The sequence below is a fragment of the Gobius niger genome (assembly GCF_951799975.1).
Source record: "Gobius niger genome assembly, chromosome: 2".
In the NCBI taxonomy this organism is placed as follows: domain Eukaryota; kingdom Metazoa; phylum Chordata; class Actinopteri; order Gobiiformes; family Gobiidae; genus Gobius; species Gobius niger.
In genome coordinates, this window is record NC_136853.1 from 430214 (window position 1) to 448578 (window position 18365).

At 49.9% G+C, this 18365-nt stretch overlaps 1 protein-coding gene across 1 annotated transcript; it reads right to left on the reverse strand.

Annotated features, from left to right (window-relative positions):
• Positions 1–666: 666 nt before the first annotated feature.
• On the reverse strand, positions 667–15597 carry LOC306959958 (zinc finger protein aebp2-like; the record flags this gene model as incomplete). The annotated part of the gene is made up of 8 exons (XM_079552216.1): positions 667–832; positions 3801–3914; positions 4736–4803; positions 4878–5002; positions 6878–7058; positions 7932–8039; positions 11363–11519; positions 15017–15597. 8 exons carry the CDS (start codon positions 15595–15597, stop codon positions 820–822), a joined length of 1347 nt encoding a protein of 448 aa, XP_079408342.1. The 3' UTR covers positions 667–819.
• Positions 15598–18365: the final 2768 nt, after the last annotated feature.

Consider the following 18365-nt stretch of genomic DNA (forward strand, 5'->3'; position numbering starts at 1 on the left):
TCATTATCTGCAAGCCATTGACTATTAAGGCGCCAAGGATGATATGAGGCTTGTGAAACAGGTATCTGTAGCGTTAAGGACAGTGGAGCGTGGTCTGAAGTTACTATTGTATTGTAATCACATTGGGTGATAAGAGGAATTAGATTTTTATCTATAAAAAAATAATCTATCCGTGAATAGGTTTTATGGACAGGGGAAAAAAAAGAATATGACCTAGAACTAGGGTGTAAAAAAGGCCAGGCATCACAAACACCAAATGTACGAAGAAACAATTGTACCGTCTGTGCAGATTTGGATGAGGGTAGAGGATTGGTGGAACTGCGGTCCAAAGTGGAAAAACAACAATTGAAATCTCCTGCTAGAACAAGATGGTGCGAATCAGGAATCTGAGAAAAAAAGTGTGTAAAAAATGCATGATCATCCCAGTTGGGCGCATAGAGATTAGCTAGAATAACCGGAGTTTCATATAATTGACCTGTTACTATGATAAATCTCCCTGAGGAGTCTGCCACCGTCTTAGACACTGTAAATGGAAGACTTTTATGAACTAAGATGGCTGTTCCTCTTGACTTACTATTAAGTGCAGGGATGGAAGTGCTGACCTTAAACCAAATAAAACAACAGACTCGGGTCAAAGGTCAGCCACTTTAATGACTTTAACATCCAAAATAACTATCTACAACCGTGTGAGTGAAAAAGTAGAAAAATATAAAAATATACTAAGGAGTCATTATGTACAGCAGTTTCACAGATCAGAGCAGCTTCAGACGCAGCAGCAGCAGCAGCAGCAAGGGGGCGCCACCGAGGGCAACTGGAGGATCAGAAGAACATCCTGCAACAACAAGGACAACAGAGATTAGTGACCAGCTCAAAGCCTGGAGAGCAACGTCAGGCCCAGGGGCCAAACCCGGCCCTCCGGCACAGAAGCAACGGGGACTTTTAGTTCCAGGGTTTTCGTCACATGTTTGTCGTGTTTTTGTGGCTCGTTTATGGCTTATTCATGACTTTTCTGTTTTTGTCACATTTTTGTTGTGTTTTCATCCTTGTTATTTTGACACGTTTTACCCCCCACTTTAATCAAGCACATTTTCTTCAGTTCGGCTTTACCCAAATATAAAAGCTTCTTTAAAAAGCATTAAAATAGTCACAAAAACGAGAATTTAAAGCAACAAAAAAGTGACAAAACATAAGATAAGATAAGCCTGTATTGATCTCACAATGGAGACATTCACTTGTCACAGAAACACTCAGGGGGAGCAGAAAACAAACACAAAACGATTAAATAGAAAAATAGTGGTTTCTTATGTACAATGTAAACAGTATATAATGAAGTAAACAGACGATAAACAAGAATGTTATCGCAGTGCAGGTTTACATCAGTGCAGAGGTTGATAAAGTGACGGTCAGTGATGTAAATACAGGGTTATTGCACATGTTACTTTACAGTCTGGTTGTTCAGTCTGAGCAGTGGGGATGAAGGACCTGAGGGTGTCTCAGTCTGCCACTGAGAGAGCTGCTCAGCTCTTCTACAGTCCCGTGGGAGGTGTTGTCCATGATGGAGGTGAGCTTGGCTAACACCCTCCTGTCCCCCAGGGGGCCCCAGGACGGAGCTGGCCCTCCTGACCAGCTTGTTCAGTCTGTTCTTGTCCCGCTCTGTGCGGCCCGGGGCCCAGCACACGGCAGCGTAGTGGAGAGCAGAGGCCACCACAGAGTCATAAAGAGTCCTGACTCTGAAGGACCTCAGTCTCCTCAGAAGGACCTCAGTCTCCTCAGAAGGACCTCAGTCTCCTCAGAAGGAGCTCAGTCTCCTCAGAAGGACCTCAGTCTCCTCAGAAGGACCTCAGTCTCCTCTGAAGGACCTCAGTCTCCTCTGAAGGACCTCAGTCTCCTCAGAAGGACCTCAGTCTCCTCAGAAGGACCTCAGTCTCCTCAGAAGGGCCTCAGTCTCCTCAGAAGGACCTCAGTCTCCTCTGAAGGACCTCAGTCTCCTCAGAAGGACCTCAGTCTCCTCAGAAGGACCTCAGTCTCCTCAGAAGGACCTCAGTCTCCTCAGAAGGACCTCAGTCTCCTCAGAAGGTGGAGGCGACTTTGGCCCTTCTTGTACAGGGCGTTGGTGTTGTGGGACCAGTCCAGTTTATTGTTGAGGTGAACACCCAGGTACTTGAAACTGTCCACCTCCTCAATGTCCTCCCCCTGGATGTTCAGCGGTGTGTGCGGTAGTGGCTTCCTCGTGAAGTCGATCACCATCTCCTTCGTCTTACTGATGTTCAAGCACAGGTGGTTGCGCTCACACCAGTCCACAAAGTCCATGATGACTGACCGGTTCTCCAGGTCGTTCCCCTTAGACACACAGCCCACGATGGCGGAGTCGTGGGAGAACTTCTGGAGATGACAGCTGTCCGTGTCGTCTGTGAAGTCCGATGTGTAGATGGTGAAGAGAAACGGTGAGAGGACGGTGCCCTGAGGGGCCCCGGTGCTGCAGACGACCACCTCAGACTCACAGCTGCGCAGCCGCACACTCTGTGGTCGGTCCGTGAGGTAGTCGATGGTCCATGCGGTGAGATGTTCATCCACTCCCGCGTCCTCCAGCTTCCCCCGCAGCAGCGCCGGCCTGATGGTGTTGAAGGCACTGGAGAAGTCAAAGAACAAGACCCTCACAGCGTTCCCGGCGTGCTCCAGGTGCGTGAGCGCCCGCTCCCACAGGTAGATGACAGCGTCCTCCACTCCGATGTTGGGTCTGTAGGCAAACTGAGTGTGGGGATAGTGGCTGAAAGAGAGGCGTGATTAAAGTCCCCGGTGATGAGCAGCAGGGCACGGGGGTGTGGATGCGCTCACAGGCTGCGGGGGGAGGGGGGGGGGGGGATATACAAGCACAACACCACCATGTGTGAAAACTCCCTCGGTAGATACCTAGGCCTCATGCTGACGACCATCATCTCCAGGTCCCGGGTGCATATCTGTTCTTTCACGTGCGCGTGTCCGGGGTGGCACCATCTCTCATTCACAAACACAGCTACTCCCCCGCCTTTCTTCTTCCCGCTCCCCTCCACACACCGGTCTGCGCGCGCCAGTTTAAATCCGTCCAGGGAAACCACAGAGTCCGGATATTCCCGTTCAGCCACGTCTCCGTGAAGCACATGAGTCCACACAGATAAGCCTCTGATGGCGGGTTAGTGCAGTCAGCTCCTCAGTCTTGTTCGAGATGGAGCGAGATGGAGCGAGATGGAGCGCACGTCCCTGATGATGATGGCTCCGCTTCGTACGTCCACCTCTGCAGCTCCTGCGTATCTCCACGGGGGTCACCGGTTTCTCTGCATGCAGGAAAGCAGACCTTAAGGCCGAGCAGCTGCTCCCTCGTGTAGACAATGGGACCCCGTGTCCCGCTGTGGGGGGTCCCCGGCGCAGACTCCAAAAGTGCCGAAAGTAGCATAAGTCCAAAGAAAAAGTGCCACAAAAGTAGAATTCCCGTGTGCACAATTGCTCAGTGTATTGCCTAACTCAAAGAAAATTAAAGAACACGTCTACAAACAATAGAAGAATGGAAAGAGGTGATGGAGCCGGAGAAACCAGCTGCTGAAACGCTCAGCGCCGGGAGAAAAACATGCCTGAAAAGCCACAATAGCACAAGAAAAACGGGACGAAAACACAACAAAAATCATGTTAAAAAAGGTTAAAACTCTGAGATTAAAAATCTCTTCACTTTATCAAGAGTTTTGTAGGTCTCAGCTTTCAGGCGAGGTGTTACTCTGGCCTACAGGCTTTCACCTTTTAGATTTGGGTAAAGCTGGATGTGTTCTGACCTGTAGATGTTTGGGTCCAGCAGCACGGCCGTGTCCGTGGGCAGTTTGGACAGATGCACCACGCGGGTTTTCTGCTGCAGCCGCTCGCCCTCGCTCACCCACACGTCCGGCAGACTGAGGGAACACCAGGACACGCCATCGTCATGACAACAACCACACCAGGACACAGGAACACGCCATCGTCATGACAACAACCACACCAGGACACAGGAACACGCCATCGTCATGACAACAACCACACCAGGACACAGGAACACGCCACCGTCATGACAACAACCACACCAGGACACAGGAACACGCCATCGTCATGACAACAACCACACCAGGACACAGGAACACGCCACCGTCATGACAACAACCACACCAGGACACAGGAACACGCCACCGTCATGACAACAACCACACCAGGACACAGGAACACGCCATCGTCATGACAACAACCACACCAGGACACAGGACACGTCATCGTCATGGCAACAACCACACCAGGACACAGGAACACATAATTGTCATGGAACCAAGAACATCACTCGATCATTCATCCCACTGAACCAAACTAAAACAGGGCATGGTTTCCATGGTTTTGATGGGAAGGTCTGGATCACTGAAGTCACTCAGAGGCTCATTGGTCACGTTCACTCGCACGCGGTGTTGGGGAAGTTATAATGTATTTTATATGAGCTGTGATAGCTTTGTCTGAATGAGGGGCGCCTCTGTGGGTGTTTGCTGATATGTGGTTAACATGTGGTTAACATGTGGTTAACATGTGGTTAATGACTTCTCTTTAGTCTGACCAGCAGCAGGTATGAGTTCATTATCTCTGACAGTAAAACACGGTGTGCAACAGCCCCACCTACAGTTTATCACCACTGGTGTTCTGCTAAACACAGCTGATCTCCCATGGACATTTGAACAGGAGATAACAGGAGACTCACATGTCCTCGGGGCTCCAGTGCAGCAGGACTTTGACTTTCCCCGAGTCCTCTCTCCTCCGGGCGATCACCTGCCAAACAAAGAGCACCATGAGGAGGAGGATTCACTCTTACTGGGCCGTATTCCACAGACATGAGGTGGTACCGTGCTGTGGAAGACCACGCTGTGCCCGCTGCCCAGGCTCTCGATGTGGGTGGCCAGGTTCAGGCAGATGGCCCTGTGGCGGATGGCGTCCATGGTCTGAGCGTCGAAGAAGTCGTGAGGCCGCGCTGTGGGCAGAGAGGGGACTTTGGGCAAAATCTGGTTACAACACATGAACAGAAGAAGAAGAATATATATTCTCTATGTACTATAAAGAGTAACGTCACTGCAATGTCACTGCACTGCTGTGTGACATGAGTCTGACTCCACTCTGAAGGCACAGGAAGCTCTGCAAAGGAAAGTCTTTCCTCACAATAATCATGTTCTAGAGCAGGGGGAACCAAAGTGCAGAACAATTCCGTTTGCCCACCAGAGGGTGACCTACTTTTGCGCAGCATCTGGTTAATACTAACTCTCTCCCATTCATTCTCAAAGGTAAATATGGATGCAGTACACTTTTTGGCCACCAGCGTCAAAGTGGGGGCGCTGTTTCACTCCTTTTGCCACGTTAAGGAAACACTACTGTGGTGTCTTGATATTTATATCAATCACAGAGCATTGGTAACATCAACTTTCCCATTTTTCCAACTGTGATTGCAAAGGTCGTCGAGATCAACAAAGATCATGTTAAAAAGTGACTTATAAAAGAATTGATGCTGAACTGACACTTTCAAAATGATCTAATATCACATTTTCTTTCACTGTAAATTTGCATAATGTTGTGATTAGCCAATTTATTTATTGTGATATAATGACTGTAGGGCTGCAACTAACGATTATTTTGGTAATCGATTAATCTACCGATTATTTTAACGATTAAACAACCATAAATCGATTAATCGCTTGGCTGTGAAAGGTGCATGGAAATTGTATTTTTTCATTTTTTTTTATCACATAAGCTAAACTGGCGCTGCTTGAGGACATGCTGATGGAGTAAGGTTAAAGTAAACATTTGTAGGAGGATCTTTGTGCTAATTCTGCTTCTGATTGGACGGGACAATGACAGATATTTATGAAATTTACAATGTACAAAACACTGCAGACCCTCACTTTAAAAACAAAGTAGGTTTTCATCCAAAATACATAATTGTCGTGTCATTTTTGCTCTACTTTAGTCTGTGTTCACTAGAAAACGATTATTCGATTACTAAAATAGTTAACAACTATTTTAGTAATCGAATAGTTGTCGATTAATCGATTAGTTGTTTCAGCCCTAAATGACTGCTCTACAGATGGTTTTACAGCATTAGCCACATTAGCGTGGGCCGTGTTAGCATTGGTCGCATTAGCCACGTTAGCCTTAGCCATGTTTGCTCTACAGAGATGGTTTTACAGCATGAGCCACATTAGCGTGGGCCGTGTTAGCATTGGTCGCATTAGCATCTGCCACGTTAGCCTTAGCCATGTTTGCTCTACAGAGATGGTTCTACAGCATGAGCCACATTAGCATGAGATGCTTTTAGACGATGCTTTTAGACACTAACATTCACTCATTCACACCTGATAGCTCGGGTCAGGTGAGGGTTCAGAGGTCACAAACATTCACTCATTCACGCCTGATAGCTCGGGTCAGGTGGGGGTTCAGAGGTCACAAACATTCACTCATTTACACCTGAGAGCTCGGGTCAGGTGGGGGTTCAGAGGTCACAAACATTCACTCATTCACGCCTGACGAGCTCGGGTCAGGTGGGGGTTCAGAGGTCACAAACATTCACTCATTCACGCCTGACGAGCTCGGGTCAGGTGGGGGTTCAGAGGTCACAAACATTCACTCATTCACGCCTGACGAGCTCGGGTCAGGTGGGGGTTCAGAGGTCACAAACATTCACTCATTCACACCTGATAGCTCGGGTCAGGTGGGGGTTCAGAGGTCACAAACATTCACTCATTTACACCTGATAGCTCGGGTCAGGTGGGGGTTCAGAGGTCGTTCATTTCCCTGCTCCCTCTCTCACGTGTTGTAAAGAAGAACTCCCGTTTGTAAAGAACACAGAGGAACTCACGCAGAGAGCGGCGCTGGCGGCTGCGGGCCTTCCTCTTCTTCAGCCCGGCCTTAGAGGGAGACTCGTCTTTGCCCCGGCTGTGCCCGGGCACCCGGCTGGAGCTGTGGGTGAAGTGTGTGGGCACGTGTCGGGCCAGCCCCCCCTGAGAGGAGAAGGTGGCGGTGCAGCCTCCCACCAGGCACTGCACACACAAGACAGGTCTTAGCTTTCAAATTACTTTTCATTTACCTCCTGGAAGAGAGTATCCAAATATATGTTTGAGTCAGGGTTATTATAACAGAGAATATTGTGATTTTACGATTATTCACAATTATCGACCTGAAGAAAGGAAACAACTGAGATTTATACTTTGTGTTTTCAATACTTTTTGTGTTTTTATACCGGTACGATACGGCTAAGGTTGTTCGATACCGATACTAATGTATGTGTCATATAGAACCATAAAACAGATTCATAATGCAAAATGGCAGAAAAAGCTTTTTTTAATGTTTAACCAGTTTTCTCAAATTTATTTCCTCAAATTTCCCATATTTTTCCCAATTATTCCCCAACTTTCATCCATTTTCCCCTAGACATTTTTTAAGTGTTTTTTTCCCCAAAATTAAACTTTTGCCCCAATTTTTCCACTTGTTTTTGTACATTTTTCCATATATTTTCAAATGTTTTCCACTTTTTCTAAATTGTACCCCTCATTTCTTTTAACAGCATCAAAACGTGAATAATATTTGTCAAAAATAGAATATCACGATTTTTTAATGATAAACTCCCCATATCGATTTCATCAGGTTTTTTTTATAGTAACTAAAATATCTTCAATTACATAATGAAGAAGAAAAGGATTGAAAGAATATACTATTTTATTCTACTTTGTGGTAATAAAGAAAACAAAAACTACTGCAAACTAAGGCTTAACACTAAAAACACAATAAAACGTTGCTGTGATGTGACTCTTATTGTGAAAGGGTCAGCGAGTAAAGTGGCTCTTATTGTGAAAGGGTCAAACCGGAAGCAGTTCGTCACCATAAGTTACTACTTGACCTGGTCTTAGTCTCACCTTGAAGGGTTTGTCTCCACTGTGGCTCAGCATGTGCCTCTGCAGCCAACTCTGACTGGTGGACGGAGTGTTGTAGACCTTACAGCCTTTCCACAGACACACGAACACCTGAGGAGGAACCAGGAGGACACGGGTCAGAAGAAACACAAACACCTGAGGAGGAACCAGGAGGACACGGGTCAGAACTACAGACAAACACCTGAGGAGGAACCAGGAGGACACGGGTCAGAACTATAGACAAACACCTGAGGAGGAACCAGGAGGACACGGGTCAGAACTATAGACAAACACCTGAGGAGGAACCAGGAGGACACGGGTCAGAACTATAGACAAACACCTGAGGAGGAACCAGGAGGACACGGGTCAGAACTATAGACAAACACCTGAGGAGGAACCAGGAGGACACGGGTCAGAAGAAACACAAACACCTGAGGAGGAACCAGGAGGACACGGGTCAGAACTATAGACAAACACCTGAGGAGGAACCAGGAGGACACGGGTCAGAACTATAGACAAACACCTGAGGAGGAACCAGGAGGACACGGGTCAGAACTATAGACAAACACCTGAGGAGGAACCAGGAGGACACGGGTCAGAACTATAGACAAACACCTGAGGAGGAACCAGGAGGACACGGGTCAGAAGAAACACAAACACCTGAGGAGGAACCAGGAGGACACGGGTCAGAACTATAGACAAACACCTGAGGAGGAACCAGGAGGACACGAGTCAGAACTATAGACAAACACCTGAGGAGGAACCAGGAGGACACGGGTCAGAACTATAGACAAACACCTGAGGAGGAACCAGGAGGACACGAGTCAGAACTATAGACAAACACCTGAGGAGGAACCAGGAGGACACGGGTCAGAACTATAGACAAACACCTGAGGAGGAACCAGGAGGACACGAGTCAGAACTATAGACAAACACCTGAGGAGGAACCAGGAGGACACGGGTCAGAACTACAGACAAACACCTGAGGAGGAACCAGGAGGACACGGGTCAGAACTACAGACAAACACCTGAGGAGGAACCAGGAGGACACGGGTCAGAACTATAGACAAACACCTGAGGAGGAACCAGGAGGACACGGGTCAGAACTATAGACAAACACCTGAGGAGGAACCAGGAGGACACGGGTCAGAAGAAACACAAACACCTGAGGAGGAACCAGGAGGACACGGGTCAGAACTATAGACAAACACCTGAGGAGGAACCAGGAGGACACGGGTCAGAACTATAGACAAACACCTGAGGAGGAACCAGGAGGACACGAGTCAGAACTATAGACAAACACCTGAGGAGGAACCAGGAGGACACGGGTCAGAAGAAACACAAACACCTGAGGAGGAACCAGGAGGACACGGGTCAGAACTATAGACAAACACCTGAGGAGGAACCAGGAGGACACGGGTCAGAACTACAGACAAACACCTGAGGAGGAACCAGGAGGACACGGGTCAGAACTACAGACAAACACCTGAGGAGGAACCAGGAGGACACGGGTCAGAACTATAGACAAACACCTGAGGAGGAACCAGGAGGACACGGGTCAGAACTACAGACAAACACCTGAGGAGGAACCAGGAGGACACGGGTCAGAAGAAACACAAACACCTGAGGAGGAACCAGGAGGACACGGGTCAGAACTACAGACAAACACCTGAGGAGGAACCAGGAGGACACGGGTCAGAACTATAGACAAACACCTGAGGAGGAACCAAGAGGACACGGGTCAGAACTATAGACAAACACCTGAGGAGGAACCAGGAGGACACGGGTCAGAACTATAGACAAACACCTGAGGAGGAACCAGGAGGACACGAGTCAGAACTATAGACAAACACCTGAGGAGGAACCAGGAGGACACGAGTCAGAACTATAGACAAACACCTGAGGAGGAACCAGGAGGACACGAGTCAGAACTACAGACAAACACCTGAGGAGGAACCAGGAGGACACGGGTCAGAACTACAGACAAACACCTGAGGAGGAACCAGGAGGACACGGGTCAGAACTATAGACAAACACCTGAGGAGGAACCAGGAGGACACGAGTCAGAACTATAGACAAACACCTGAGGAGGAACCAGGAGGACACGGGTCAGAACTACAGACAAACACCTGAGGAGGAACCAGGAGGACACGGGTCAGAACTATAGACAAACACCTGAGGAGGAACCAGGAGGACACGGGTCAGAACTATAGACAGAAACACAAACTGAATGGAGCGATGCAGTTGCACTTTGGGCCAGCAGAGGGCACTGTTTCTCCTCTCCTGCAGCCTCATAAAGTGGGTTTGGTGAAGGACAGAATGGAAGCAGAAACCGAAAAGAAACCTGTAGATGTGAGTTTTGACGCTGTCGGTCCAGGGACGGGGGGGTAAAGGAAGTGACTTTGTTTCAGCTCAAATAAGATTATTATTATTTTAGGGGCAAAAAAAGTCCCTCGTATTAAAAAAAGAAAAAGCCCAGTGTTTGCCGTGTTTTTGTTTTTTTTTGCTCATTTCTATTACTAATATAATACAACTATTTCCCACCAGAAGCTCAAATAAATTATTTTCACCCCAATTCTTCTCATTGTTACAAACTTTCCCCCTCATTTTTATTACTAATATTTTTTACAGTTTGTTCCCCATTTTTTCCTAATTTTTGACCAATTTCTTTTTTTTTTTTTTTTATAGTTTTTTACACATTTTACGATTTATGATTTTTACAAATGTGTAAAAAATAAATTGTAAAAAAACCAAAACGTTTTTTTGTGTTAATTTTGCAGGTTTTTTTTTTTTTTTTACCACAATTTCTCCCTATTCTCTCCCCCATAAAAAAAGCCAAATGTTTGCCCCATTTTTCTCAAATCTTCCCAATGTTTTACTTATTTTTTCCCTAAATTTTTCTCATTTTCAGATTTTCTTTGTGCAAAATTGTATTTTAATATTATCGATACATTAGAATACAGGCCACGTTCCTTGACATCGCACATGAACAGGTGTGTGTGTGTGTGTGTTCTTACACTTATAACATTGTGAGGACCAGTGTGAGTTTTTAACCAACAAAGTGAGGACATTTCGGGTGGTTCTCACTTATTTGAAGGACTGTTTGAGGGTCAAAGTGTGGTTTTCGGTAGTTTTAGGGTCTGGGTTAGACTTGGGTTTGAGTTAGGGTTAGACTTGGGTTTGAGTTAGGGTTAGACTTGGGTTTGAGTTGGGGTCTGGGTAACATTATGTCTCTGGGCGTCCTCACTAAGATAGAAGTACAACATTGTGTGTGTGTGTGGTGTGTTCTCTCACCCCTCCGGCCGGTCTGGGCGTCCTCACTAAGATAGAAGTACAACATTGTGTGTGTGTGTGTGTGTGTGTGTGTGTGTGTGTGTGTGTGTGTGTGTGTGTGTGTGTGTGTGTGTGTGTGTGTGTGTGTGGTGTTCTCTCACCCCTCCGGTCTGGGCGTCCACGTGCCTCTCCCTCAGGTGCTCTGCCAGGTCGGGGCTGGACGGGCACTGCATCTGGCACAGGTCCCAGCAGCAGGTGTAGCTGAGGGGAGGAGCCGGGGGGGGGACGGCCCTCTTCTGCTCCGCCCCCGACCGGACGCTGTGAACGCACAGGGGGAAACGTTCAGATTCAGGACACTTGACTGATCCCAAACAGAGTCCACTTCGGCTTTACCCAAATCCTGAACGCTTCTTGGAAAAAAACAAGAACAAAAACCTAACAAAACGGCCATGAATAAGTGGAAATGTGAGGAGGTAGAAGAAGCTGCAGGGAAGCATGGTCGCCTCTATTTAAACTTAGATTAGACTAGACTGGGACGGTCCCATACGCGTCACAATGCAGTAACTGTGAAGTATTTACTTTGACCTCTTTACTATAACCTTGTGTATGGTGTACATCCCTGACAGTATGTAAGGGGACTTTATGTGTGTCGTCTTTACTGTAAGTTTTTATATGCGCTTTGTGACCCTGGTCTGTGAAAGACGCTATAGAAACACAACTTATTTACTTATTTACTTACTTACTTATATTTACTTACTTACTTATATTTACTTACTTACTTACTTTACTTACTGACTTACATTTTTGTCACGTTTTTCAAGACTTGTCACTTTTCAGTCATGTCTTTGTCACTTGTTTATTGTTGATCTTTCAGTCCTGTGTCCAAAACTTACTGAAGTGTTAGGATTGAAAAGTACATGAACACTGAAGTAACAAAGTGCTGTGGAACTGCAGGATAAAAACCCTCAAACACAAGTATTGTGATCCAGATTCGATCGAACATTTTGTCCCAGACCTAAAATACAAACTATATATTTATTTTGCTTTTGGAAAAGGCTCCATTTCTGCGGAAACTCAGTAAGAAGAGGGTCGATAACTTCAGGCTCTTCCACCTGGGGACTGGACTGCAGGACAAACAGGAGGAGTATCTTCCACCTGGGGACTGGACTGCAGGACTAACAGGAGGACAGGAGGAGTCTCTTCCACCTGGGGACTGGACTGCAGGACTAACAGGAGGACAGGAGGAGTCTCTTCCACCTGGGGACTGGACTGCAGGACTAACAGGAGGACAGGAGGAGTCTCTTCCACCTGGGGACTGCAGGACTAACAGGAGGACAGGAGGAGTCTCTTCCACCTGGGGACTGCAGGACTAACAGGAGGACAGGAGGAGTCTCTTCCACCTGGGGACTGCAGGACTAACAGGAGGACAGGAGGAGTATCTTCCACCTGGGGACTGGACTGCAGGACTAACAGGACTAACAGGAGGAGTCTCTTCCACCTGGGGACTGGACTGCAGGACTAACAGGAGGACAGGAGGAGTATCTTCCACCTGTGGACTGGACTGCAGGACTAACAGGAGGACAGGAGGAGTCTCTTCCACCTGGGGACTGGACTGCAGGACTAACAGGAGGACAGGAGGAGTCTCTTCCACCTGGGGACTGGACTGCAGGACTAACAGGAGGACAGGAGGAGTCTCTTCCACCTGGGGACTGGACTGCAGGACTAACAGGAGGACAGGAGGAGTCTCTTCCACCTGGGGACTGCAGGACTAACAGGAGGAGTCTCTTCCACCTGGGGACTGGACTGCAGGACTAACAGGAGGACAGGAGGAGTCTCTTCCACCTGGGGACTGCAGGACAAACAGGAGGACAGGAGGAGTCTCTTCCACCTGGGGACTGCAGGACAAACAGGAGGACAGGAGGAGTCTCTTCCACCTGGGGACTGCAGGACTAACAGGAGGACAGGAGGAGTCTCTTCCACCTGGGGACTGCAGGACTAACAGGAGGACAGGAGGAGTCTCTTCCACCTGGGGACTGGACTGCAGGACTAACAGGAGGACAGGAGGAGTCTCTTCCACCTGGGGACTGGACTGCAGGACTAACAGGAGGACAGGAGGAGTATCTTCCACCTGGGGACTGGACTGCAGGACTAACAGGAGGACAGGAGGAGTATCTTCCACCTGGGGACTGGACTGCAGGACTAACAGGAGGACAGGAGGAGTCTCTTCCACCTGTGGACTGGACTGCAGGACTAACAGGACTAACAGGAGGAGTATCTTCCACCTGGGGACTGGACTGCAGGACTAACAGGAGGACAGGAGGAGTCTCTTCCACCTGGGGACTGGACTGCAGGACAAACAGGAGGACAGGAGGAGTATCTTCCACCTGGGGACTGGACTGCAGGACAAACAGGAGGACAGGAGGAGTATCTTCCACCTGGGGACTGGACTGCAGGACTAACAGGAGGACAGGAGGAGTCTCTTCCACCTGGGGACTGGACTGCAGGACAAACAGGAGGACAGGAGGAGTATCTTCCACCTGGGGACTGGACTGCAGGACAGGAGGAGTCTCTTCCACCTGGGGACTGGACTGCAGGACAAACAGGAGGACAGGAGGAGTATCTTCCACCTGGGGACTGGACTGCAGGACAAACAGGAGGACAGGAGGAGTATCTTCCACCTGGGGACTGGACTGCAGGACTAACAGGAGGACAGGAGGAGTCTCTTCCACCTGGGGACTGCAGGACTAACAGGAGGACAGGAGGAGTCTCTTCCACCTGGGGACTGTCCCGGGTCGTGTAGGTGCACAGAACCCATCCCACATGACCCGACCCGACCAGGACTTTTACTACTGACTGAGGACGTTTGTGACAACTCTCTCTCACTGACCTGTGTCTGTGGTTAATGGTAAATGGTCTCAACTTATAAAGCGCTTTTCCACCTACATTAGACACTCAAAGCGCTTTACAGCAGGATCCACTCACCCATTCATACACCAGTGTACGCAGACACTGGGGTCGCAGACACTGGGGGCAATGTGGGTGAAGTGTCTTGCCCAAGGACACGACAACAATGTGCACTTTCAGGGGGTGGGATTCGAACCCTCGACCTTCCGATCATGAGACGACCCTCTCTACCATCTGTGCCACTGTCGCCCCTGTGCTGGGTTAACCTATAGTTTAGTCCCTTTAGTCTGTATAGTTTCTTTAGTGTCTTTAGTTAGTGTCTCTCTCTGACCTGTGTCTGTGCTGGTTTAACCTTTCGTTTAGTCTCTATAGTCTCTTTAGTTTCTTTAGTTTCTTTAGTTTCTTTAGTTAGTGTCTCGGACTGACCTGGTTTGGCCTGTAGTTTAGTCCCTTTAGTCTGTTTAGTTTCTTTAGTATGAGTCTCGGACTGACCTGTGTCCGCGCTGGTTTGGCCTGTAGTTTAGTCTCTATAGTCTGTTTAGTCTGTTTAGTCTGTAAAGTTTCTTTAGTATGAGTCTATCCTCGGACTGACCTGTGTCTGTGCTGGTTGAACCTATAGTTTAGTCTCTTTAGTCCCTTTAGTCTGTATAGTTTCTTTACTATGAGTCTCGGACTGACCTGTGTCCGCGCTGGTTAAACCTTTAGTTTAGTCTCTTTAGTTTCTTTAGTCCCTTTAGTCTGTTTAGTCTGTTTAGTCTGAGTCTATCCTCTGACTGACCTGTAGTTTAGTCCCTTTAGTCTGTTTAGTTTCTTTACTATGAGTCTCGGACTGACCTGTGTCTGTGCTGGTTAAACCTGTAGTTTAGTCCCTTTAGTCTGTATAGTTTCTTTACTATGAGTCTCGGACTGACCTGTGTCCGCGCTGTCCCGGGACCACGCCGCTGCTCCCCCCGGCCTTTGTGCGCTCCTCCTCCTCCTCCTCCTCCTCCTCCTCGTCGTCCTCCTCCTCCTCCGCTCCCCCCGGCCTTTGTTCTGGATCCAGCGGGACCCGGGACCCCTCTGGGGGGCAGTCGCTGCTCTGGGCCAGGCTGCCCTGGACCGGGCTCTTCTCTGGTTCGGACAGGTCTCCCTCCTCCTCGCGCTCTCGCTCCTCTTCCTCCTGCGCGGGCCGTGCGCTCTGCTCCGCGCCCGGCTCCGGAGCCTGGTCCTCGGGCTTGTGCGCCGCCGTGTCCCCGCTTCCCTCCGCGCCCTCCATGGACTCGGGCCCGTCGTAGGAGCCTTTGCTCGGGATCTGGGGCATGTTCACCTGGTCCCTCTGGGGGAGAGAGTCTGGGCTTTGGGGATGAAGTTCTTTCTCTTCTTCTCCGCGGCGTCCCGTGCGTGCGTGCGCGAGGAAACACAACACAATCACGTGCGCAGTCTGCAGCCCGGAGCAGCCGCGCGTACAGGGCCGCTGCGCCCTCAGGGCCCGCGTGTTTCCAGACAGCGCCATCTGCTGCCTGGAAGATCAGCTCTGAGCTCAGAGCCAGACACGTGACCAGGGGCCACACTCTGGAGGAGCAGAGGGGCCACACTCTGGAGGAGCAGAGGGGCCACACTCTGGAGGAGCAGAGGGGCCACACTCTGGAGGAGCAGAGGGGCCACACTCTGGAGGAGCAGAGGGGCCACACTCTGGAGGAGCAGAGAGGGGCCACACTCTGGAGGAGCAGAGGGGCCACACTCTGGAGGAGCAGAGAGGGGCCACACTCTGGAGGAGCAGAGGGGCCACACTCTGGAGGAGCAGAGGGGCCACACTCTGGAGGAGCAGAGGGGCCACACTCTGGAGGAGCAGAGAGGGGCCACACTCTGGAGGAGCAGAGAGGGGCCACACTCTGGAGGAGCAGAGGGGCCACACTCTGGAGGAGCAGAGGGGCCACACTCTGGAGCAGCAGAGAGGGGCCACACTCTGGAGGAGCAGAGGGGCCACACTCTGGAGGAGCAGAGGGGCCACACTCTGGAGGAGCAGAGGGGCCACACTCTGGAGGAGCAGAGAGGGGCCACACTCTGGAGGAGCAGAGAGGGGCCACACTCTGGAGGAGCAGAGGGGCCACACTCTGGAGGAGCAGAGGGGCCACACTCTGGAGGAGCAGAGAGGGGCCACACTCTGGAGGAGCAGAGGGGCCACACTCTGGAGGAGCAGAGAGGGGCCACACTCTGGAGGAGCAGAGGGGCCACACTCTGGAGGAGCAGAGGGGCCACACTCTGGAGGAGCAGAGGGGCCACACTCTGGAGGAGCAGAGGGGCCACACTCTGGAGGAGCAGAGAGGGGCCACACTCTGGAGGAGCAGAGGGGCCACACTCTGGAGGAGCAGAGAGGGGCCACACTCTGGAGGAGCAGAGGGGCCACACTCTGGAGGAGCAGAGAGGGGCCACACTCTGGAGGAGCAGAGGGGCCACACTCTGGAGGAGCAGAGGGGCCACACTCTGGAGGAGCAGAGAGGGGCCACACTCTGGAGGAGCAGAGGGGCCACACTCTGGAGGAGCAGAGAGGGGCCACACTCTGGAGGAGCAGAGGGGCCACACTCTGGAGGAGCAGAGAGGGCACCGGCCCGCCTCAACACAGCTTTACCCAAATCTAACAGATACAAAGAAAAGCATCAAAATAACGAGAAAAAGAGGATGAAAACATGAGGAAAACACAACAAAAAATGATAGAAAAAAATATTTAAAAAAACAACAAAATGTTACATTGTTGCTCTCCAGTCGAGAAGCTTTTAGATTTGGGTAAAGCCCAGTATAAAAAACATGAATCTAAAAGGAGTTCCGTGGAGTATGGTGCACCACAAGGGTCAGTTTTGGGACCGTTATTATTTATTATTTATTATTTATATGAATGATTTTGTTTCTACGACCGCCTTTCCCGCTCTTTCTGCTGATGATGCAAATATATATACAAATATGTTTAAAAAACGACAAAAAATTAATAAAGCGTAGAAAAAGTGACAAAAAAGCAGCAATAATGTAATAAAGAACTGTTTAAATATGTGGAAGTCACAGTCACGTTTGGGCCCTGGGTCAGAGTCCAGGCTGGTTTCAGTCCCAGTCCGCCCCTGGTCCCAGTCCGCCCCTGGTCCCAGTCCGCCCCTGGTCCCAGTCCGCCCCTGGTCCCAGTCCGCCCTGGTCCCAGTCCGCCCTGGTCCCAGTCCGCCCTGGTCCCAGTCCGGCCCTGGTCCCAGTCCGCCCCTGGTCCCAGTCCGGCCCTGGTCCCAGTCCGCCCTGGTTGAAGTGATGTGCGGTCGTGAATGTGCAGGGCTGCGCTCTGCAGCTTTAACCCACTCAAACACAAAACCACGGGGTTCCTGAGAGCGTGACGTCAGCACGCCGACCCGCGCACAGATCGTGTCTGGGGCAGATGCTGGGCCGTGTCCGTGCCTGTGCGCGGGGCCGGGGGGGGGGGGCCCGGGGGGGTCTCGGGTTTGAGCCGCGGGGTGAGCAGCAGCAGCAGGAGGAGGAGGTGAGAGCGGCGGGAGGAGCTTCTCCCTCTCCCGCCGCTCTCCGGGAGCAGAGGAGCTGAAGGAGCAGAGGAGCTCCGGCTGGAGAGGAAGCCTCTGCACGAGCCCCCGCTCCACGTGCTCGCTCTCTGCAGCGTGTTTGGCTTTGGCCAAACTCCGCTTTGTTTAGAGAAAGTCAGTACGAAACTCAGAGGAGCCAAAGGAAGTCAGTGTTTATGAACCTTTACAGGAAACAATCCATGTGTAACAGCCTCAGACCTACAGACGGCCTGTGATAATAATACAAAGACAGAAATAATCATCATTAAAGCCGCAAGCAGCATTGAAGGCCATAAATGACGCCCTTTGTCTTTGTTTTGGTGAGTTCACTACAAGATTATTGGCCACCATATGACGTGAATGTGCACCACATTTGGTTTGTCCAACAGAAACTTCATTTTTAATCCATATTATTCTTTGTTTGCTCCCAGGGACGGCTATCACGGCCATTTTACTGTTGTACTTTTAACAACTAGCGTAGATGATGCAGAGCCTTATGTCACTGCTGCCCCAGGAGGAGTTTATTAAAGCAGAACTAAGTAACTCCTGCCCCTAGAGGCCGTAAGCGCCACTGCAGGTGTAGCATGTTTGTCTGTGAGAGTAAATCCTACACTGACAGAAAAGACAAAGGCACAGAGGGATATTGTTCATCCAGTTACACAATGGAGATCATTGTTTTCACTCAAACCTGGCTGTAAATACTGTTTAAGCGGCGCTAGCCCACAGTTAG